The 23,398-nt window shown below is 48.0% G+C and overlaps 1 protein-coding gene across 3 annotated transcripts in view; it reads right to left on the bottom strand.

Annotated features, from left to right (window-relative positions):
• Nucleotides 1-23,019, bottom strand: part of PLXNC1 (plexin C1) — a 156,216-nt gene extending 133,197 nt beyond the window's left edge. For 2 of the 3 annotated variants that reach the window (XM_081822197.1, XM_081822198.1), the window contains exons 1-2: nt 21,864-23,018; nt 3,791-3,931 (exon numbers count right to left, since the gene is read on the bottom strand). In XM_081822197.1, coding sequence (XP_081678323.1) covers nt 3,791-3,931; nt 21,864-22,928 — 1,206 coding nt within the window. In that variant the 5' untranslated portion in view covers nt 22,929-23,018. Of the gene's footprint in view, nt 1-3,790; nt 3,932-21,863 lie in introns of all 3 variants that reach the window. The other variant, XM_081822199.1, reaches the window with a different exon arrangement.
• Between the last annotated feature and the right edge of the window lie 379 nt (nt 23,020-23,398).

The raw sequence follows: 23,398 nt of genomic DNA, 5'->3' as shown, positions 1-23,398 counted from the left end.
ATGACACAACCCAACTCCCGGCCACTAGGATCACACTTCAATAAAACAAGGGGGGATTACACTGTGAAAAGGACCCTTGCAAGTTCTAAATTCCTTCCGTTTTTCTAAAAATCTTACAAGGGGACCTAGGAATAAAGGCAGGAGCAAGAGTGCCGTGAAGGCATCGGCATATCGTCAAGTCTTCAGGCTCTCCACTTGTCCTCAGTAAATCTTCCCTTTGGAGGTGGCCCAGATCCCCTGGAGGCTGCACGGGGCTTTAAGGTCACTGGCAAAGCGACTCAGTATCCCTGCCTAAGCCCAACGTCACGTTTCCACATTACAGAATATGATCCAGCTATTTAAAAATACTGTTTACAAAGGGTTTGCCATAACATTTTAATACAGGCATTTCCCCCTCATTAACTAAAGGAAAAAAAATGGGTGCAGAACTGGATAGAGTCTGACCTCAACTGTGCAAAAAAAAACAAAACTCTAAAATGCTGTCATCAGTTGCCTCTGCATAACAGAACTAGGGGTGGGTTTTTTTCTGTTTTCTCCTCACCCCCTGTTACTTTGTAACTTTCTCTAGGAACATAGATTACTTTTGTGATAAGAAAAAATTATTTAAATAACCTGAGGTTTAAAACCGCACCAAACTATGCTAAAATTCCGTGAGGTTTTTCAGAGACTTAAGTCAGAGTGTGTGTGAGTGTGAGTGTGTGTGTGTGTGTGTGTGTGTGTGTGTGTGTGGTGGTAAAAAAAAAAAAAAAACACCAGCAATTGGCCCCCAACTGCTGTTTTCCTGCCCCTCATCCAACCAGGCATATACTACAGTGCCTGGCGTCTGTCAAAATGCTGCCAACTCTTGATCACTGGGATACTGATGAGTCAGGCTGTGGGTGATCCAAGCCTTCTTTCTTCTCCTGCTCCCACAGGCTGCCTCGGGTTGGGTTTTGTTTCTCGTTGCTCATTAGTACCTCCACTCTGTGGCTTAAGAAGCCAAGCTTGTGTCTATCAATGTTCATCTTTTCTAACAGTTCTGGTGACAAGTCTGGCAAGGGAGAAGCTTGAAGTATTTGAATAAAGGGATTCGGGGATTATCTGTGCCTTCCCAATCATCGACACAATCCTGGGGCTTGGGACTCTGGGTAATTTCACAGGCTGCCTCCAAGAATCTGCACACAGGATACATGGGGAAGTCTTGGGAATTACTGGGCTGGTCTAGGGAGCCTGGTGGGGCCAAGTCAGTTCAGATTTGTCCCTCACAACTTCCTCCTGAGGGAAGGGACCTTCCTGAGTGAAGCCGGGAGCAGGGCTTAGCTCCCAGGAAGTTTTCATGCCATTCAGGTATCCGTTCAGGCAGATGGTCTGCCTCCTTCTAGAGCTGGGATTCTTCCCAGAGCTTCTAAAAACCCTGACTGACAGCCTAGGAACATGGGTTCCACTGCCACTGCCCCTCCATGGATCCCTATCAACATGCTTCCCATTCTCCCCAGGGAACCCTCAGACAGTGGTTGGGGCAGAGATTACAAACTCAGTGTAGCTTGGGGGATATTAGTGCAGACTCTGGAGTCACACCAGGTTCAAATCTCTGCTCTGCCCTGTGTACCTTGGGCAAAACACCCATGTTCTCTGCGCCTCCCTTCCCTTATCAGTAAAATGGGCCCAGTCTATAACTACCTCACAGCGTCGTGGATTGGACGGAATTGGCTAGAACACGTAGAGTGACAGGCACAAGGGAAACGATGCACAAATGTCAGCAGTCACAAAATAAACCCAAAAACCAACCTGCCCATGTTACTTGGATTCTGAAACCAAGGTGGCAGGGACAGCTTAGGAAGGCACAGCCCACACAGACACTGAGGAAAGCCACGCTTCAGTCAGCTACCTCTCTCTCGGCAGCTCGAGGGCCCCAGCCATCTGGGCCACAAACCGTCACTGCAAACTGGCCAGCTACACACCACCTCCTGAGGGGAGCCAACAGGACAGGTGAAACCAGGCCGTTCCCCCAGGGAACGATCGACAGCCGAGGTGCCTTCACCTCCAATTTACCATGGAGCCATTTGTTTGGCTCAGCTTTGGGGAAACTGTGTTCTTCTCACAAAACTCATGAGAAATATCCTCAATCTGAAGAGATAATTGGCGAGGAGGCCCGGGAAGGATTGATGGCCCCTTCCTCGGTCAGGTGAAATGGGCCCAATCTGCCTGAGCCACGGATGTCACCGCATGGGTCCAAGCGACTTGTGTAGAATGACTGACGAGTGTTTACCTTTCCCCAGGAAATCAGGCTAATGCAACAGGAAAGATGATCAATGTATATTTTAAAAGAATGTGTATACAAACAAACTCCCTCCCATATGTTACTGGGTTTCCTCCAAAGAAAACAGATTAAATCAAATGCCTACCAGACACGGAGCGTTGTATTAGGCTGTGGGGATTCAGGACCCCCTTCTCGAGAAGCTTAAAAAATCAAGTTGGGGAGACAAGACAAACATGAGTGAAAAGGTTGGGCATCAAAACAAGACATCTGTAATGAGCCAAAAGAATGAGACAGCTAATGAGTATTTCAGAGGAGGGGAAAACATGATCACTCTGGGCTTCGGAGGCCTCAAAGACGAGGGGGAGCGTGAGCTGAGCCAAAGCACAGGTACATAGGATTCAGTAGAGGAAAAAAAGCCATCCCGGAATGGGGCACAGGGTGAACAAATTGGGGGGGCCTGGACTACACAAGGCACATCAGGGGGACAAGCAAATAGGTTTTGGCTAGAGTGGGGGCTAAGTGCGCGGCAGATGGAATTAGAGACCTTCAGGAGAGAAAGGGGTTTTCTGGGCTGTCTAGCACAATCTCCTTTTACAGATGAGGACGGGGAAGCTCAGAGAGGTTAGGCGATTCACCTACAGTCACACAGCTAGTGGTCGATGGGAGATCAGTTGAGAAATCAAATCTATTTGTACTCAATTTAGAATCTGAGCTGACAGTAAATCAACTGGCCACCGGAAGGCAGAGGAACATCAGCCTAAGGTGACAGAAACCGCGCCGTTCCCAGCCACGCATGTTGATGGAGGCCACAGGAGGTGTTCAATAAACACTTGCTGATGAAATTGAGAGGCTGGCCGCTCTATCACTTCAGACAAGTCATTAGGTATCCCTGAGTTTATTTTCTCCCCCTCCCACTGCCTCCCCGCCCCCCAGTGAATAAAAATCCCAACTTGACCAGTGGTATACCCATACAGTGGGGAAAAAAATAGTCGTCCGAGATAAAAGTCAGGGGGCGTCTCAGAGGATTTCAGGTCTCTAACCTCTCCATGGTGTGGGCACAAAAGGCAGAAAACAAAACCCCTCCGTGGGTGGCAAGTAGGCTGGAGGGAAGGAACACCTGTTTTTTCCTACTTTTCAAGCCTTATGATCCCTCATCTGTTTCAAGTTGTGAGAAATCAGGTGCATTGTACCTTTCCATTACAAAGGAGATATGAACCGAAAGGTTAAATGTCTTAAGAAGGTGGTCTGAGGGACGGGGAGGGCCAGACCCCCATTTACCTCCCTGAGGCAGCTCATGAGTAAGGGAGGGAGGATAACTTGCATGCTCCTGGGAAGCGAGACGGCTGGAGTTTCATTACACAGTTAAGGAGGCCATCACATACAGATTTCCAGAAACCTCTTTGTGGTCATTTCTGAGGGTCTCTGAGCAGTTCACAAAGCAGTTGGTATGATCTCGTGTATAACCCAGAAACAGTAAAAAAAAAAATAAATTTAAAAGCACAAAATGGATCACTATGAAAATTGACATTGAAGAAGGCACAGAAAACCAACCTTAAGTAACTGGCCATCTCCAGTCCCCAAGAACAAAACAGTCCTGTTCATTACCACGGTGCCATAAACGGATGTCAGGTCGGAATGGATCAAGGTAGATGAGGCGATTGGTTGGACTCTCTCAGGTTGCTCCCCTTCTTTCTGAACATGCACACAAACGCACAAATGGAAAAAAGATCATTTTTAACAACAGTAATCGCTCATGCCCACCTAGGAAGGATCCTCCTTGAGCCCCAAATACATTTTCTTAGACAAGATCCCGAGGAGCAACCACTTAGCCCCTTTATCTGCAGGATCACCACGCTTGCCCAACCCATGAAAAGCCATTTGTTTACTATGTATTAACATGTATTGATTGCCAGCAGTGAGCTAGCCATCCATTTAACACTCCCCCAGCTGATATATGAAACCGAGTTCCACTTTGTTGCCAAGAAAGAGCCCACTGCTAAATTGGGAGGGAGACAATCTCATGCTTGGCGGTTTGCACGATCCTGCTGCAAATTATTTTAGCTAGGGACTGGCTCCTGTGAGGTTAAACAAGCCACTTCCCAAGATGTGAGGCAGACCGTCCTATTGGGTGTGATGGCAGAGAGGAGGGACTGCGGATTTACCAGACTGATGCAATGCAAAGCCCAAAGACAGGGTAATTAATTCAGAGGTAAAAAGGGAAAGATATAGTCATGGCTGGTGGGTTAGGACAGAACCACAGAGCTAAAGAGGAACTAAGCACAAGGCCTGGATGTGGTGCTGATGCTCTTGAAGAAGAAACATAAAGCTCAACTTCCAACCCAAACGCATTTCAATGGTCGGCAGTATTGAGCACATATAATCACATGCTTGCTCCCGATCGTTAGATAAAAGCCCCTCTTAAACCCAGGGCAGAGCGAGCGTCGACCAAAATGTCTTGGTCTTTCTTGGTTCAAGGCATGAAGAGCTTCACGCTGCTTCCTGCCTTCAACAACAGGAAACCGAGTTTGTTACACAAATCTCTGGAAGATACGGAGCTAGAGAGAGCCACTGCCGTCTGTGGCTGCTCAGTACAGTGTCATAGCATACTTCATCTGCCAGAGCTCAGTTCCCAATCGTACTCAGGTTTCCAAACTCACATTTAAGTCTTAGCCAATGGGAGAGCTGGTAAACTCCAGTAAGCCTCACTGGAACTCTTAAAATTGTCCTGTCTGGGGACAGGGGAGGTGTGCAGGCGGAGGCTAAGACTTATTAACTTCATTATATTATTGCTGACAGTGTTTATGTCTTTCAATTTATGTCTCATTAAACATTCATTATTTTTAAACCCACCAAGTTTCATTAACATCTGAAGTAAATGGATTCATGGACTAAATTGACTTCTGAAGCCCTTAAAGTGCCGTCTGTATTTCTTTGTTGAGGTTGCGCAGGGAAGAAAAGATAAGCTAGCAAGGATTTCTCCAATGCCATGATCACTTTTCAAGGGAAAGATGTCGTAACCTAAGAGAAAGTGACTTTTTGCATAAAATATTCCATAGTGAACTCAGTTTAAGAAGATTTTTGGAAAGCCCATTAGAGACTATTTTTTTTCCTGTTAGATACTTTACATGCAGTCGGGGAAAATGACGAACTGTCCTGTTAAAATTGAAGTTAAGAAGAAAAAATCTGGGGCGCCTGGGTGGCTCAGTTGTTAAGCGTCTGTGTTCGGCTCAGGTCATGATCCCAGGGTCATGGGATCAAGCCCCGCATCGGGCTCCGTGCTAGGCTGGAAGCCTGCTTCTCCCTCTCCCACTCCCCCTGCTTGTGTTCCTGCTCTCGCTCTCTCTCTCTCTGTCAAATAAATAAAATCTTTAAAAAAAAAAAAAAAAAGGAAGTAAAAATCTCTGTGGGTCTTAGAACCAGAACAATAGATCACTGTTTAGATAAGGATGCCTCATGACTATGAGCAGAAAGAGAAAAATCGGGTGACCTTTAGACTGAAAAAAATAATAAAACCACACCACACATCTTGCTTTAAAATAAAACCAGAATTGTTCAAACTTAAGATCAGCTGACCATGCCTACTACTCTTATTAAATATTTGAGCATTACAGAGAGGCTAACTCAGAGAATTGGGTGTCATCTGTCTGGGCATCTGGAATGTTCTAATACTGCTATCTTTGACTGGAAGACTCCATTCTCCCTCATCTCACGGCACAGAAAAAGTTATGGCTATAGACAGTTGATTATTCATCCACGAGGACCAAATGGGACAGTGCACGCCTACCTCTGGCATACAGTAGGTGCTTAATAAGTGTTGCCATTCTGATTAGCCAAGAACCATGACATCACAGGGAGCCTTTGCTGAGGCTGGATGAGATATTCTGTTTGTGATATTCTGCTTAGAGCAAAAACAAAAAACAAAACAAAAGAAACCCCAAACAAAAGAAACCAAAAGAACCCAGAAGTGTCTCAAAAGCTAAAGTACAAGGACAAAAATTGCTTCCAAATTACCATGCCATCTTTTTCAGCATCCTTCCCTGCCTTCTGACCATTCCTTAATTGCAGTTTTCCAGATTAAGTCCTGGATCAGTAGCTCAGGTAAGTAGCAGAGCTGTGAAATCAACAGCCCTGAACTTGGGAGCTGGCGGCATAAACGAACCTCCTGGGTCTAGGCGGTCAGACAGCTTAGGTCTGCATTCAAGTTCAGTTCTCGCCCACTGGCTGACGGGGGCAATTTATGTAACCCTGTCGGGGGTTGGCTTCCTCCTTCGTGAGTAAGGCTCATGATGAAGCCTGACTGGTAGGAGGGTTATGAAGAAGAGACTGTAGGGACAGTAATACTAACATGCTGATACATGCGAGCTGGTACTTACTGTGTGCTACTTGGAGTATCTTATCACCTTACCTAATCCTGGCTCTGTCACTTCCACTTTGTGCACATTATTTAACCTCTCCGTGACTCCCCTACACAATGGAAGTGACGACAACGACTGAGTAGGCAAGCCCCAGTGAAGCTTAGAAGAGTGTTTGGCGCACAGAAACACACGATCCATATTTGTTTTCATTACCTCATTTTAAAACACCAACAGTTGCTGCAAACTTGTGGCAGTTATTCCCACCTTCTTTGCCACGAGAACCCTGATTTCGTCCAGGTAACCTGGGAAACCATGACTGGTCTAAGCCACACAGTAATCCCATTCCCCACTGCCAGGTATTTGCTTTCCTGCTCCTTTGAGCTCTGGGTAGCCATGTGGTCCAGTTTGGACCAGTGAGATGGAAATTCACTGGAGGGGCTTCTGAGAATAAATCTCCTCCAAGATAAGAAGTGGCTCTTGAGAGGAGCCTGTCTGCCCTCTCCGCTCACTTGCTCCCTTTGAAATCCGCTGTGTGAGGCTACCACGCACAGAGAGGTGGTGGCCATCTTCCTCCCATGAAATTCAAGATGGAGGATGAAAGGCAGCATGCTAAAATCGGTGCATGGGAAAAGAAAGGCTCTAGGTTCCTGAGGACACCATGGAGCACAGCTTCCAACCTTTAAACATTTACTAACAACAGATGTTATGATTTAAGTTGCTGTTGAATGGGTTTTCTGTTACTTGCAACCAAAAGCAAGTCGCTGCAAGAAATGAGAGTCATGTTGGACATGACACCAGACTCGCTTTTCCTCAGCTACGAGGGACCAAGAACTGGCTAAGCGCTTGTTCTCTCACCGTGGAGGACCTTGGCCACAGCCAGGATTGTATAGCCAATTACAACAGCGAGCCTGGAAGAAAATAGGAAAGAGCCGTTCTGGACCTCACGTAAACTCTAAGGGCTGCTCTGGCTGAATGGAAATGGATTCTTTTGTGCTAGAAACACACAGAAATGGACAAGTCCCTGTGAATGGAAAAAGGGGCCCTCTGAGTGGCTTTCTTACGCTCATTTCAGCAAATGAAAACAAAAGAAAGACAGCCTTCAGAGAAACCTCCTCACAAAAGTGAAGTTAATACCTAGGGAGTCAAGCCGAAAAAGGGGTGAAGTGGGCAGTCGGCCCCCTGTGTCCAGAGATTATTCTTACTCTTTCTTTTTTGGCCAATTTTCCTCTCTTGCCCTTCTCTCCCCTTAGGGCATAATCGCTAATGTTGCTCTCAGCCTATTCTGTCTAGTTTATTATGTGTAATTTATTTCTGAATCCCAGCCTCTGCTTGTTCGTCTGCGTATAACAAGGTTAATGCCTTGTAATGATGCTTTTGCCAGTTCTGCCTTTCATGACAAAATCCAATCTTGATTTAGCTCTAAACCTTGTCTCCCCTTTGGGCTTTCTTGGTTCCCTCAGAGTTGTCATTCTGCTTCTCCTGCCTGCCATGTCTAACCATAGCGTCACGCCTACACTTTAGCCCTAAGAGGGAAAGTTTTCTCAGTTTGAGGGAAAAAGCCACCTGGTCTCAAACAATGTTTGGGCTCAAAAAAAGAGAGCCTTGGGCTCGACACACCAAAGTGGAACTAAGGCTACTGAGAGGGGTGAGTGCTGGTGTGCGTGTGTGTGTGGGAGTGCGTACAGGGAGTGGTGGCCTATCGCAAGGGGAAACAGCTTGACCTCCTTGCAGCACCCTTATACGACCTTTCATCGACAACAAACACTCCCAGTGCACAACTCCAGGGGGCTCCGGTCATGTATTCTAGGGTGAATGGCACCCTCCGGAGCTGAGTAGCACTGTGGCCCTGCTCCCGCCATGCAGAAGATGGCCTGGCTCATCAAGGCCTTATGCAGGGTGTTCACAGCCCCGCTTTAGCTATTATGGGAACAGCAGGAGGAAACATGCACAACAGTGGGACCTTAAATGGTAGGGACCCAGCAAGAGTCAAGTCTTCTACTCCCAAGGTGCTAAAAAGACTCCCTCATTTGGTTTTTCCAGGAAAGGTACCAACTGGGGGCCTATTAACTACTGACACCTTGATGAAATGCCTCTTGGGCAATTACTTTTGTATTCTGCTCTCCTTTGGCATATACTTATTTTGAAACAGTTTCTTCACCACTTCCTATGACTTGCCAGGGGTCCACGTGCAGTTGGGAAACCTCAGTTGGAGCCCTACACTCAAGACCTGTCTGCGAACATGTACACACACACACCCATTCTGTCCCCTACAGGCTGCTTGATTTTGATAAGTCTCTGAACCTCAATGGACTATAAATCTATAAAATGGACATAATAATATATATGCCCTGCTTATTAGCATTGTTGTGAGGCTCAAACGAAACTATGTGTGTGAAAATGAGTAGAAAACTATCTTTATTAAGCTAGAGAGATGGAAAGAACAATTTTTCACCCAAGTTAGTGATTTCATCAGCCATTAAGACTCCTGTTGCTTCTCTTTATTCTTCTGGAGTATACAGCATTGCTTGGGTTCTAAGTTTATGGCATCTCTCTGATCATCTGAAGGAAGAATTTACCCTGGGGACTCAAATGATCAAAAGGAAAAGCTCAAAGTGTGCACAAGGGGTGGAGAAGTGAAGTTCAGGGACATGGCTGGGCAGCATATACCCCGGCAGGCATCAGGCAGCTTGCAGTGAAACCACAGGAAACAGAGTAAAGTTTGAATTTTGCCTGTTCCCACTTGCTCTTCTACCTTCTCTCCTCCCTCCAAACCCCTCAGTGTCCTTCAGCCTCGAAGCCCTACCCACCACCAAAGTCCCACTCTCCAAGATTTATCCTTCCTTCTTCCGGCTTTACACCCTTTCCCCCATCAAAATCTCCATCTCACTCCTTGAGGCTAATTTCAGTCAATTAGTTATGAAAAGAACCTGACTCAAATAATCCACAAAAAGATGAATGGCTGACAGTGTGGGGAGAAAAAAAAAACCAACGCATTTTTCTACATTCTTACAGTTGAAAAGCTCTCAGTCCACCAATGTTTTCCCATGAGGAAGCTGCTTGCATTCTAGATGGGATATTTCTCTATCATGGGAGCTGTCCTGCGTGATACAGGACTTTTAGCATCCTGACCCCTGTCCATAAAATGTCAGTAGTGCCCCATCCTGTCATTTGATTAAGTATGAAAGCTCCTTCCCCCACATCTCTATATACCAAGTAAATGGCCTCCTCCTTCTTGAGAACCACTGGAATCTATCACAAGGTTTCAGAATTGCTGGAAAACGATTATCTAGATGTTTCTTGCCTCCAACCCTGTTCCTCCCTCGTCTTCCCCATTATGATGAAAGGTACCACCAATCACCCTAGCTCCTCTCTTTCTGTCACTCCCCACAGCCATATATGAAAAATCTCAGCTGGATTTGCCAAAAATCTTGCCTGTCTTCTCCATCTCCATAGCCAGCATCCAGGCTAAGCACCCTCCATCTCTCCCCTGATCTACTGCAAGAGCCTCCTGATCTCTCCCTTTCAACCTACAATCTTTCTCCAACTAGCAGTCAGAGTGAGCCTTTAAAATATAAAACAAGTGATGTTACTCCCTTGCCTAGTTCTTTACCACCTTCCCCTCACACTTGGAACTAAATCCAAATGTCTCCCCAAATCCTACTTGAGCTCATCCCTGCTGACTTCTTCACATTTATTCCCACCACTCCTCTTCTCCATTCCACTTCAGTTCCCACAGTGACTGTCTTTCAGACTTTTTAACATGTTACCATATTTCTGCCTCAGGGCCTTTGCACATGCTATTTCTAGTTCCCCTCGTAGGCTGGATCTTTCTAATCTTTCAGGTCTCGAATTCAATGTCACCTCCTCGCAGACATGTAACTAGAGACCTTTCCATCCCTATTCCAGTTATTATGAATCATAGCACTCCACTTTTCCCTTCAAGATTGTTTTACAATTTTATTTATTCTCTGTCTCCTGGTAGACTCCAAGCTCTAACAATCATTTATCTGATTCTGTGCTTTGAAGGCAGCATACACCTAGGCATCTGATATGTAGTAGGTTGTCAATAAATGTTTATTGAATGCATGAATAAATACGTGGATCAATGTTTGAATTCTTTCAGTCAATATCTTATCAAGCAACCTTGGTACATTGCTAAGTAGATCTAATCAATACCGAGTTCTGCAGTTGAGCCAAAATTTGTCCTTGTAAACTCTGGACCTTGGTTCTGCCTTAGGGAGCAATACTAAATTACCCCACACCTCTTACTACCATGCATCTTGGCCTTCTCCAAATTTTATATCCATAGTTCATGCACAAGTTGTAAGAGAAAGTTTCTGGGTCTCTTGCCTTCTCAGTCCATAGGCAGTCGACAGAGTCAGTTTACTGAAAATATGGCCCTACCATGTGAACAAAGTACTTTAGGTTGTTCTCTGACCAAAAAAAAGAGATAATAGTAATAATAATTGGACTGGTTTTTCATGATTAGAATAGCATAATTTATGAACATGGCCTCGCATTGGGTTAACTCTTTAAAATAAAAATAGCATAATAGTAGCATGGAAGAATAGAAAGAACAAGAGATTTAGAGTTTAAAAATGTGGGTTCAGGTTCAAGCTCTATCACTTATGAGTTATGAGTCTTTAGGCAGATCATTTAACGTGTCTGAGCCTTCTCTCCATCCTGAAATGAATGGTTTGAGTAGGGGTTCCATTGGCATCCACAGTTCATGGATAGAATTCAGGGATAAAAAAAAATAAACTTACAGCTGAGCCTTGAACAGCACAGGTGTTGGGGAGCCAACCCCTTGTGCCAATGAAAATCTGTGTATAACTTTTGACTCCCCCAAAACTTAACAACTAATAACCTGTTGACCCAAAGCCTTACCAATTAATACATATTTTGTATGTTGTATGTATTATATACTGTATTAAGATAAAGTAAGCTAGAGCAAAGAAAATGTTATTAAGAAAATCATAAGGAAAATACATTGACAGTACTGTATTTATCAAAAAAATCCAAGTGGACCTGTACAGTTCAAACCCATGTTGTTAAAGCGTCAACTATATTTTAGCTAACTTCAATGGAAATTTAGCATTTTCTTTAATTATGAATGCAGGACACAGTAGTATTAACTGAACCTGTGACTTTGTCACCAAAAGAAATCAGATATATCATTTTATAGTTGTTCAGATATCTCAAAATATCATTTATGCTCATCTCTACTTTGAAATTACGGGAGTTCCTGCTGTTAGATCCTGCAATGTAACGTGCTAAGATAATTACTCCATCTCAGGGCACCTGAGTGGCTCAGTCGGTTGAACGTCCAACTCTTGGTTTTGGCTTAGGTCACGATCTCATGGGTCATGATCTTATGGGTCATGAGATCGAGTCCCACAACTGGCTTCTAGCTCAGCGGGGAGACTGCTTGGAGATTCTCTCCCTCGGCCCCTCCCCCCACTGACGCATGCATGCTCTCTTTCTCAAATAAATCAATCTTTTTACTATATCTCAAATTGAAAAGCAATTTGATAGATCTTTGCACCCACATCACTGGTTCATTTTATAATTCTGTTTTTATTTTGTGCATCTAAAACCATTATTCTGAGAAGGATCTACAGGCTTCACAGAAGTCCACAGCACAAGGGCTCCACGGGGGTTGGAGCCCTGGGGGTAGAGGACACAGAGATATTGCTGCCCGCATTAGTCTGACCTACAACCTCGGGCTGCTCGTCCATGTACCCCTCCTGTTGCCTCAGAGAAGCAAGGCTCAGCACTTGGAATCCAATTCTTAAGACTGGTCACTGATGAAAAAGGAGCCTCGGGAAGATGTCAATGAGCAATGATTAGGAACAGCTGGTGTGTCTGAGAAACTGCTTCTCAAGCGGACTCTTCCAAGACCAGGTGGGGGTCGGGGGGGGGGGCGGTGATAGAGGAACAACAAGGAATCGGGCTTCATTCCCTCACAGGGAAATGCCCTTCCCTCTGGGCTACCTGGCTTCCTATCAACATAGCTCCAGTGTCGCCCCTTCTTGGAAGCTCTCAGGTAGCTGTGCTAGAATCCCAATCTTCTCCACGAAATGGAGAACACCTTTTCCATTTGACAAATGTTTACTGAGGGCCCACTAGGCGTGAGACCGTCTTATGACAACAGACCTGGCCACTCCCCTCAAGGCACATCCAGCTTTTCTCCTGCTTCCTCCAGGGCCCACCTCCCACCCATTCCCCACAGAACCTCATTATCAGGGACGCAATGCCCATCATTTCACTTCCCTTCCAAGGCTCCTCTGTGCTTTAGGAATAAAACATCCGCTCTTTCCCACAGCCTGCAAGGCCTACAGGATCTGGCTATTGCTGCATTCTCCAACCTCCTCGCCCAACGCTCTGCCCTCACCACCTCCCCGGTGCCCAGCCACGCTTACCTCGTTCCCCTGTGAGCCCCTGCACTTGTGCAGTGTGCGAGGAGTGCTCATGTCCCCGTCCCCCATGGGGACATCTACAACCATCCTTTCTCCTCTTCCCGGTGTCAACTCAACCTTCTTAAAGAGAGCCTTCCCCAGCACCTACTAAGCTCATTTGCAGTCCCAACCTCAGCCTGTACCTCTGGTTCCCCATCTGTGAAATGGAAGTAGCAGTATTACCCACCTCATAAAGTGCGGTGAGGATTAAATGAGTTAATGTTGGTAAAGCGCTTAGACCACCACTTGGTACACAGTAGGTGCTCCGTAAATGCTAGCTATCATTTCAATATCAAAATAGCTTCTTTATTCGCTACATGTTGTCTCTTCTATTTACCACTGACAGAAATATTTTTGTACAGTGCTCGGCATGTAATAGAAACTCGAGAAATTGTTCGTTTGAACTGGTGAGCATCCTTCTAATCAGCTGTTTTGCCTCTCCATTCTTCTGAGCGATCGCTCTAGAACAACATCAGATCGCGTCTGCATATCGCCCTGCTCTTGTCCTCCATCAGCCATGGCTATGGTTTTCACACCCTGTTTGGCAGAATCCTAGAAGTTCCTCTGAGATGCCTCAGGGACAGGCAGGGGTGGGGAGGGCCATGCCACAGGGTTCTGGGAACCTCCTAACCCCTGTTGCCCTCTGTGTCCCAGCGCTTGGCCGTGGTCTCACCCAGAGCAGCAGGTCAATGGTGATCTACTAACCTTTCTCTCATACGGAGCTCCTGGTTAAGACTGATTGTAAGGACCAGGTTTGGAAGGTCTGAAAGCGACTGACCATCAGGATAAAATCCAGCCGCCTTTGCCTGTCTCATTAAGCCTGTGGCCATCTGGCCCTGCATGCTCATTTCTGGACGCTTCCCAGCCAGGGTGAGCTACCTGCGGTTCACAAGCTTATTCAACGTCCCGCCTGTGTGCAAGCTGTCCCCTCTCTCTGGAACTCCCTTCCTTGCCTCCTCCACATGGCTTCGAGACACAGCTCCACAGCTCCAGCATCACCTCCCTGAAGCCTCCGAGATCTTTCCAGGCTGAGTCTGACACTCCACCTAAGGGCTTCCACAGCGTCTTTTTGCTCCCTCTCACCATGTCTCCTGGCATTGTATGGGCTTGCTTTACTCTCCCTCTTGCCATCAGGGCAGGATGGGCGACTCCCACCTGTGGGCCAAATCTGGCTGCCGCCTGTTTGGGTTTTGTCTTTTTTTTTTTGAATGGCCCAGGAGCTAAGAATAGTTTTTACATTTTTAAATGGCTGGGAAGAAAAATGAAAAGGATATTTCATAAGTGGAAATTATGTGAAATTCAGATTACAGTGCACATAAGGTTTTATTAGAACACTGTCCCATTTGCTCATTTATGTGTCGTCTACGGTTGCTTTCCCACTATAGCAGCAGAGCTGAGCAAATGCAACAGAGACTGTAAATGGCATGCATAGCCTAAGATATCGATGATCTGACCTTTACAGGAGAGGTCTGGTGACATCTGCATGAGAGCATTGGCCAGGGGAGTGAGACTGGGATTCCTGGGGTCAACTCCTCATCATAACTCCTCCAAGGAAAACAGTATCTATAACGATTAGGTAGACAAACCAATATAAAACGCAACCACAGACTGTGAGGTAAACGGTCACAATTCGATTTAGTTTTGTGACAGTATAAAAATTAGCATTTTCACCCAAACAGAAAATTAAGACTAAAAGAACCCCACTATGAGCACATTTCATAAAAAGCAAAACAAAAAACTTAATACTACCATGCTCCTACAAACAGGTTAGACCCATAACGCCTGCAAATTGCCCTCCCACCCCCCGCAACAAGCAGACTTTGGGATTCCTCAGAGCAGGCCTCAGTCTTTATCACCCACATACCACCACATGTTCAGGGCACACAGAGAACATCAAGCAGCTTAAAGGGAGGTAGAGATGGTACCCTGCTACTGTAGTCAACATGGTGGTCACAGTGGGGCTCTTCACCATTCCATTCTCAGGGAAACTGCCCACTGCACCTTCTGGGGGCCATGTTGACCCCCCCCTTCTTCTGATTGGGCCAGGCAACCTGCCCCAAGGACAAGAAATCCCTACCCTGAACTAGGGCTCTAATCTGGTGTGAAAAGGTGAGTTGGACCCAATGCTATCTCTTTCTTGGTAATTTGAATAAATAATACAAATTGTTGTTGCCAGTGGATAGCCAATGCAGAAGGTTAAATGCTGTTGAAAGGCAGAGTGGATATCAAAGCAGACTGCAGTATTCAGGTGGAGGGTTTGAGGGGCAGATGTTTGAGGAAGAAGAGGCCATTGGATGGCAGGACAGAGGGGAAGTAGCCATGTTAAGTCATGTTGAAAGTGAAACCTTAGAATGAGTATCTATTACTTCCTGCTGCTGAGCTTCTTCCAGCTGCCTTGGGTCCAGAACCTCCTTCCAATTCTATATCAAGGAAGCTTCATCCTATTACTATTAATAATCCTGATGGTGAGAATAATAAATACATACATAGCATTTACTATGGGTCAGGTAGTGTTTACCCAAGACATATTAACTCCTTAATCCAGACAATAATCCTATGAAGCAAATAGGATGCCTATTTATAGATGAAGAAACTGAGACACAGAAAGGTTAAGTAATTTGCTCAAGGTCCCACAACTCATACATGGCAGCTTTGGTCTCAGTTGACCTGGCTCTGGAGTCTGTCCTGTAACCACTACACAGTCCTGCTCCTATTCCCAGATTTCCATGGAATTCCACCTAGTTCTTTCCACTAAGACCTCCACCCCCTGATTTGAGCTTGCTCCAGTAGATGTTTGTTTCATGTAACCAACTGTGCCTAAGATAGAAATTCGGATGAGGACTGATGCTCTAAAGAGTAGATCCTCAGAGAATTTCAACGTGTGGAGCTGGTTCTGATGTACAGGAGGGTAGAAGACTCTGGAAATCCCCCCCCCCAATCCTGGAATGAATTGCAAATAGACTGCTGTATACAAGAGTGGAAGAGCTAATTAAACTGTGACCTTTAGGTCCTTGAGACTCAGACTACAAGCTCAAAAATGGAAAGGCTTTAGAAGGTTTTCTAGGTATTTGCTTTGAGCAATTAGAAGAGTATAAGGAGTATAACAGACATATGAAAAGATGCTCAACATCAGCCATCATCAGGGAAATGCAAATCAAAACCACAATGAGGTATCACCTCACACCAGTCAGAATGGCTAAAATTAACAAGTCAGGAAATGACAGATGTTGGCGGGGATGCGGAGAAAGGGGAACCCTCCTACACTGTTGGTGGGAATGCAAACTGGTGCAGCCACTCTGGAAAACAGTATGGAGGTCCCTCAAAAAGTTAAAAATAGAATTGCCATAGAATCCAGTAATTCCACTGGAATACTGGGTATTTACCCAAAGAAAATGAAAATACTACCCACTCAGTTTCTGATTTAGTAAGTCTGATGTGGGGCCTAAGAATGTGCATTTCTTACAAGTTCCCAAGCGATGCTGATCTGATGCTGTTGGTCCAGAGACTACGCTTAGAGAACCATTGGCCTACCGCATAAAGCCCTTTCCTCCTGTCACTGAAAAGCATGATCATGCATGTTATGAAATTATACCATGGAAATTCCAACCATGCTGGGTTTCTATGGCCAAAGTTAACTCCCAGATTGGTAAGACCAGAAGCCTGATTCTTCCAATAAATGGGGATTCCTGGGAAGAGCTGGAGGGATGGAGGATACCTGATAGCCTGGGACTCAGGAAGAAAGAGGTCCTGGCACATCAGACATTAAGAAAAAACCAATGGTTAAGGGGGTATGAAGTGGCCAGACTCAGGAAAATGTTGCCGTTAAGCACAGGAAACATTTCCAACGTGATGCTCTAAGACCTTGCATTTATTCATTCCACAAATATTTCTCAAGTCCCAACTACGCACCAGGTACTGTACTAGGTACTCTGCGTTCAACAAAGAACAAAATGTTATTGGTTCCTGACCTTCTGGGGCTTGCCTTTTAATTGTTGCTGCTAACAAAGACAAGAGGGCCTATAACCCAGACTTAACAGGCTGAGACCTCCGGATTCAGGACATGAGCTAGGTTGTGTCCAAGAAGAAAGACTGGGAGCAGCCCCTTGAGGCCTTGTTGGTCTCCCTGAGGTCCTTTGTGAGCCTTAATATAAAGAATGTCAAAACAGTCCAAAAGTTGACAGCTGAGGAGCTAAAACCCTCTTAGAGTCTGAACTTTCGGTTGTACGGTCTGCAAATCAAGAAACTCCGTTCACAGTCATGGATTCTCTGCTCTATCATGTCTACTGTCCACAAACAACTGATCTTATCAGAGCAGTTGCAAGGGCCTGAGTTGCTCCACACAAGGCAGGACTGACACCAGAACCCAACATCCACATGCTGGACTGTCCACAGCGGTGGTGTAAAAGCTCAGGACCCCATGTCAGACCACCCAGGTTCTAAATCAGCAGCTGTGGAACCTAATCAAAGTTCTCCAGGCCTCAATTTTCTCACTTCTAAAATCATAGTAGCAACTACAGTCCTTGCCCCAGAGGAGGACTGTGAGAATCAACCGACAATAAGGCATGTCAAGTGCTTAGCCCAAAGCCTGGCCATTATAACTACCCAGTAGATAGTAGTTATGATTGCTTTTTCCCTCTAATTGGGTGTTGGGGTTTTTTTAGATCTACCCTTGCTTTTCAGATGCATGTAGAGGGGGAAAATTCACCATCTAGTCTTTAGATGGCAAAATGGCTAGACAGGATCATAACAGAAACTAAAGGAGGAATAAACATCACAGGAAGACTGTGGATTTTGAGGTCAAGAGGCAATGCACAAGGCTGCATTGCTGAGTGATCCTGGGACATCACTTCTGCACACAACAGCTAGAAGTATCTTGGGTTACTGTCTGCTGGAGAGCATGTGAGTGTTTTTGTGGTTGTCTGCCTGACAGTTGAATTCTATCAGGCAGGGGAATTATGCGAGTGTGGAAGGGGGTGTGTCTCCCCACAAGGGGTAGAATGAACTACAGCGTCCATCCTATTAGCCGACAGTTATTAAAAACACACCACCCTCAGGGTCTACAGAGGGGGTGGACGCCATATTTAGACCACAAGCAACCCCAGGACCCAACTATGGCAGCCAAACCACTGCGGAACAACAAGACTTTGAAACTTGGGTCCACTTTTCTCTGAGTGCATTGGTGTGCCAAGGATAGCAGGAGTTCAGGGGGGGAGGAAGTCAATGAACTTGTACATAATTTAAAGCATTTTTTTATATTAACCCAAGCACACAGATAGGTTATGGAACAGAATGGGGGGGGAGATCACATGAAGTTTTAAAGCACTTCAAGGGGCACCCTCCAGCCTCACCCCCACGTTGTAGGAGAGGTTGGCTGCTGCCTCTTTAATTAGGACATCCAAGGGAAAGTTTGAAAAGCAGTAGAATGGTGGAAAGAATACAAAAGTAGACATTTCAAGATTTGAGTTTAATGGGCACCTGGGTGGCTCAGTTGGTTAAGCGACTGCCTTCGGCTCAGGTCATGATCCTGGAGTCCCTGGATCGAGTCCCGCATCGGGCTCCCTGCTCGGCAGGGAGTCTGCTTCTCCCTCTGACCCTCCCCCCTCTCATGTGCTCTCTCTCATTCTCTCTCAAATAAATAAATAAAATCTTTAAAAAAAAAAAAAGATTTGAGTTTAAGCTGGAAGGCTCAGGCGCTTACTATCTTGAGCAAGTTACCTGAGTTTTCTCATAGGTAAATGGGAATGTTCCTCATGGAATCAACTTTAGACTTGATCAGGGGCTCAGAAGAAATAATGTACGGGGAAGTCCTGTACAAATACTTATTAGGATCATCAGAGAAAGGGTCTATGAAAATCAGCTGCCTTGGCATGGGTGCTGAAGGTAACCTGCTCTAGTTATGAAAGTGATTCAAAGTTGGTGGCAAGGCAGAAAAAGTAACGACCCAGCGTGTAAATGGCTGGGTACACACTCATTGCACAAGCACCTTGTAAATTAATCCTCAGCAGAAGCAACTGACCTATGAGAGCCAAGAAAGGAGAACACACAACCCAGTCACTCCTGTCACTTTGCTACCTGTGGTTGATTGAAGATGGACAAGAAGAGAGAGCCATCTAGTAGGAAAGGAGAAGGCAAGCAAATCCAACTGCTGTGTCTCACTGCCTATGGACTGCTGTTAAGATTCCTGTGTCTGCTCTGAAGGAATCGCTGTTGGAATCTATTGAGACTCCCTCTAGAGCGTTTCAAGTCAGTCTCTTGTTTTAGGCACCTGTAATTCAGCATGCCTTTTCCAAAATGCATTCAAAACCTGAAAATAAAACGCAGAACAAATGCAATCAAATGACATCATTGTTCTGAGTGACAACCAGGGGCACTCTGATCCCGTGACCCCATTAAATGGGGCTGCAACCTGCTATTGTCCTTTCCGTGGCAAAATCAGTAGCACCCAGCACAGAGCATTGCTCACACAGGCACGCATCAAACAAATATGTTAAGTATCTTATCTACCTATTTAATAGGTTAGAAAAATTGTCAGCTTTTTCATCAAAACTACCACCTTTTTTTTTTTTTCATTCAAACCCCTCTTGAAATTCACTTCCATTAAGGCTTTTTAATGCGTACTAGCAGCAAGGAATTTACTTAAATGAAAGAAAAAAAAGCAAAACTCCAAGCTCCCACCTGTGCAGCCATGACATGCTATTGTTTGAACCAGAGTATATTATTTAACTTGGATGACAAACTCAGGAGGTAGGGACCCTGTCTTTCAGAATACACAGCTCTGAGCACACTGGGAATTCTTGATAAATAACAGCAGCAAGAAAGGCTGTGGAGGGACCTCTTAATTATTTATTTTTCCAATTCCAGATTTTTGGCAGCATGTATTTATACCTGGCTTGACTTCCAAAGGACAGCTCTCTCCCAGAAGCTCCCGTGAAGATGGATAAACAGCTCTCCGGCCGCCCCTTCCCCCTCCTCATCCCAGAGCAAGTAGGAACACCTGATCGAGCCAAAAAGGGGATTCAGAGCACACTCAGGGTGCCTGCTGGGTTTGGAAGGGAACTAAGTCCTCCAGGACCAAACGGGCAGAGAGATGCAGTCAAGGGAAATGTTTTGGCTCCGCACATCTACACAGCTGTCAGATGGCAGAGCCTGGACCTCCGCTGTTATTACCTGCTGTGGGCCTCTGAGCTGTCTTGTCATTAATCCCAGAAACCAAGTAAGCCTAAAGCCCGGCACGAAGTAACATTTGGGGGTACATTCAAGTCTTTCAACAGAGGAGTAGAAGGCAATGGTTTCTGCCCAACTTGAACTCTTAGATGATAAAGATCCAATAAACACATATTAAATATTATACATGTATGGCAAGACGAAAGCATTTAGGGAGATTATTTACGCTTTAAAAAATTATACCAGTAACTAAATGAAGGCATTAGGTGTGTGTCCCAGCACACAACTAACTGATAGGCAAGGAGGGAGAAGCAAATGACCATCTAAGGAACCTTGCAAAAGACCTCGGTTTTTTTTCTCCCTGGATAACAGGGCGAATATTTGGTAGGATGTGCTTTGCAGAGAAAGGGGTGGGTGGGGGTGGGAGTGTCTTTCTGTACACATATTACCATACCTTAGAGCCAATGGTCCCCTGTATGCCTACACAACAATGTATCACTACAGCACGTTTCCCAAGTGGAGACTTCTCGCCTTCCTCTCTGATGCATTTTATACCAAAACAATGGCAACACCTGTAGCCGTTAATTTCTGCTCTTTGGTTTCTGTCCAGTTATAAAGGAGGTTCTCAGCAGGCTCCCCTCTCAGGAGCCATATGTGGAGTCGATTTGCCAGCAGCCTTGGAAGGAAAACGGCCTCTGAGAAGCGCACAATGGCTCCATAATCCCCATCCACTGGACCCTCTTGAACCGCCGCTTTATTTTCCAGTCAAAGAACCGCCACTCTGAGAGTCAAGCTGTGGCTGCCCTGGGAACCCGGGGAAGCCTGTGCTCTTGCTGGTGGGGCACAACCCAAGGGTGGTGTCTCTGAGCCCCCCAGCCGAGTGCGGCAATGTGGAGCCCAGAAACTGTGTGGCATCCCAACATCTTATCTTGCTCTCCCCTCCAGGCTGAAGCTTTTATCCACAAAGCCACCTCAACCTCCCCTGCCTCTCCCCCCGGAGACCACAGAGCACTCCCGGCGGGGCCACAGCCCCGCCCCCTCACACCGGGTCACGCTGAGGATTCTGTTCCACCAAGCGTGAGCCCCTCTGCTAGGCTCGCTCTGACCCATGTTGAGCAGGCTAGTAACTCTTCTGACCACATTACGTGTATTGCCGGTTTGGGGAGGGGGGGGGCCGCAAAGGCTGGGGTGTGGCAGCGCGCCCTTTAGGTTCACCGGCTTCTCTGCCCAGGGCGCCGTCTTTGGTGACCATGTAGAGAAGGGTCAAACCCCCACGCCTGCTAAGACCATACACCTGGGGAAGCGGTTAGGGAAGGGGTGGGTGGGAGGGAGGAGGCTGCCTGCAGAGGCTCAGCCCCAAACAAGCGTCGTTTGGACAGAGAAGGATGGCACTGGGATGCAATCACTGGAGTTTTGAGCCAAACTCCTACCCTCTCCGTCTCCCTTTTTACACTCCCTTTGGGGACCTCTGGCTGTGCTTTAGGGTAGCCCGAGGTCTCGGAGACCGTAAAGCACGGCTCTTTGGCAGCCACCGGGCTGTGTGGATCCGGGACCTGGTAAATGGCAACCGGGTCTCCCTCCCGCTCGGCCTCGGCGGCGGCTCCCCAACACAAGCACCCCCCGCCGCGTCCCGGGGGCAGGACTTACGCAGTTGTGCTCAGCGGTCTGGAAGTCCCAGGGGCAGCTCTTGGCGCGCTCCTGGATCTCACTCATCCTGAAGAGGCAGAGCGCCGTGGTGGCGGGGGAGCGCCTCTCCTGGCCCTCCCCGGTGGCCGCGCTGAACACGCCCGCCCAGACGCCCAGGGCCTCCACCAGGCTGGAGGAGAGGAGCAGGCGCCGGCCGTCGGGGTGCCCGTGGCCGCAGTCGAGGGCCGCCTGGCCCTGGAACTGCAGCACCTTGGCGCTCTGCGCGATGCGCACCATGCTGGGCCAGCCGGTGGCGGCGCCGCTCGTGTAGTTGTAGGGATAGTAGGGGAAGTAGACGCTGCCGTTCCAGAGAAAGGCGTCCACGAAGTGCAGGCTGCCCGCGCCCCCGCGCAGCTTGAGGCGGCCCAGCTCCTCCGTGGCCAAGCTGCGTCCCTCCGTGTCCTTGAGGGCGATGGCGGTGTCGCGGTCGGACGCCGCCGGGTTGCAGCGGCTCGCCGTCTCGGGCTCCGGCAGCACGTAGGTGGCGGCCACTGCCAGGTACCAGCGGTTCTGGTCCCCCGCGCGGTACACCACGCCGGCCGTCGAGCCCTGCGGGTGACACGACACCACCTCGGTGCCGTTGCGCAGGGAGCTGTGGCTCAGGTTGCCCAGGAGCCGCACCTCGCAGGCGCCCCGGTCGAAGGTCCAGCCGGTGAGCAGCAGCCCCTGGAGGTCGCCCGCCCCCTCGCTGTAGGGCAGCAGCAGCTTGCTGAAGCTGCTCCCCGGCCGGGGCCGCGCGGGGGGCGCCAGCGAGACGGGCTCCGTGCAGTTGCCCGCTTGGTCCCGGTACAGGCGCGAGAGCCTGTGCTCCAGGCTGTAGTCCAGCTGGTCCAGGCAGCTGCCGCTCGCCACGAACACGCCGTCCTCCCGGCTCGCCGCGATGGCTCCGATGGCTTGCTCCGACCGCCACACGGGCTCGTCCGCGCCCCGGCTTGGCGCCGCCAGCGCCAGCAGATAGGCGAGCAGGGGCAGCGGCGCGGCGGGGCGCGGGGGGCGCGGCGGTGCCTTCCTCCGGGAGACCTCCATGGGGCTGGGGGGGCCGCCCCCAGGCAGGGCGCGCGGCGGCGACGGCGGCTCAGGCGCGCGGCGACGGAGACGCGGACGGCGGCGGCGGCGGCTCCTGCGCGCGCTCGGGCTCCCGCGGCCGCCCCATCCCCGCGGCTCGCCCGGGAAGGAGAGCAGGGAGGGCGGCACGCGGCGGGGTCGCTCCGGCAGCCTGTGCGGCGGCTGTGGCGGCGGCGGCAAGCCCTGCGCGCTCCGGCGCCGCTTCCTCCTCGCCCTGCTTCTCCGGAGAGTTCCTCTGTGCAGCGCTGGCGCTCGCGGGGAGGCGCGGAGGGTAAGGGAGGGGACGCGCGGAGGGGAGCGAGGCCGGCGGGGAGGGCTGGAGAGGTTGGGTGCGCTTGTGCGTTTCACTTTCCCATTGTGAAAGTGGGATGCAACTGGCCCCCTTTCTCATCCTCTTCCTCCTCCGCCCTCCGCCTCCTGCCCGCCCGCCC

This window comes from Leptonychotes weddellii, chromosome 5, assembly GCF_054177405.1.
Source record: "Leptonychotes weddellii isolate Sample4059 chromosome 5, ASM5417740v2, whole genome shotgun sequence".
Taxonomy (NCBI): Eukaryota; Metazoa; Chordata; class Mammalia; order Carnivora; family Phocidae; genus Leptonychotes; species Leptonychotes weddellii.
The sequence above is the reverse complement of the archived record's forward strand: the minus strand, read 5'-3'. Positions and strand labels throughout refer to the sequence as shown.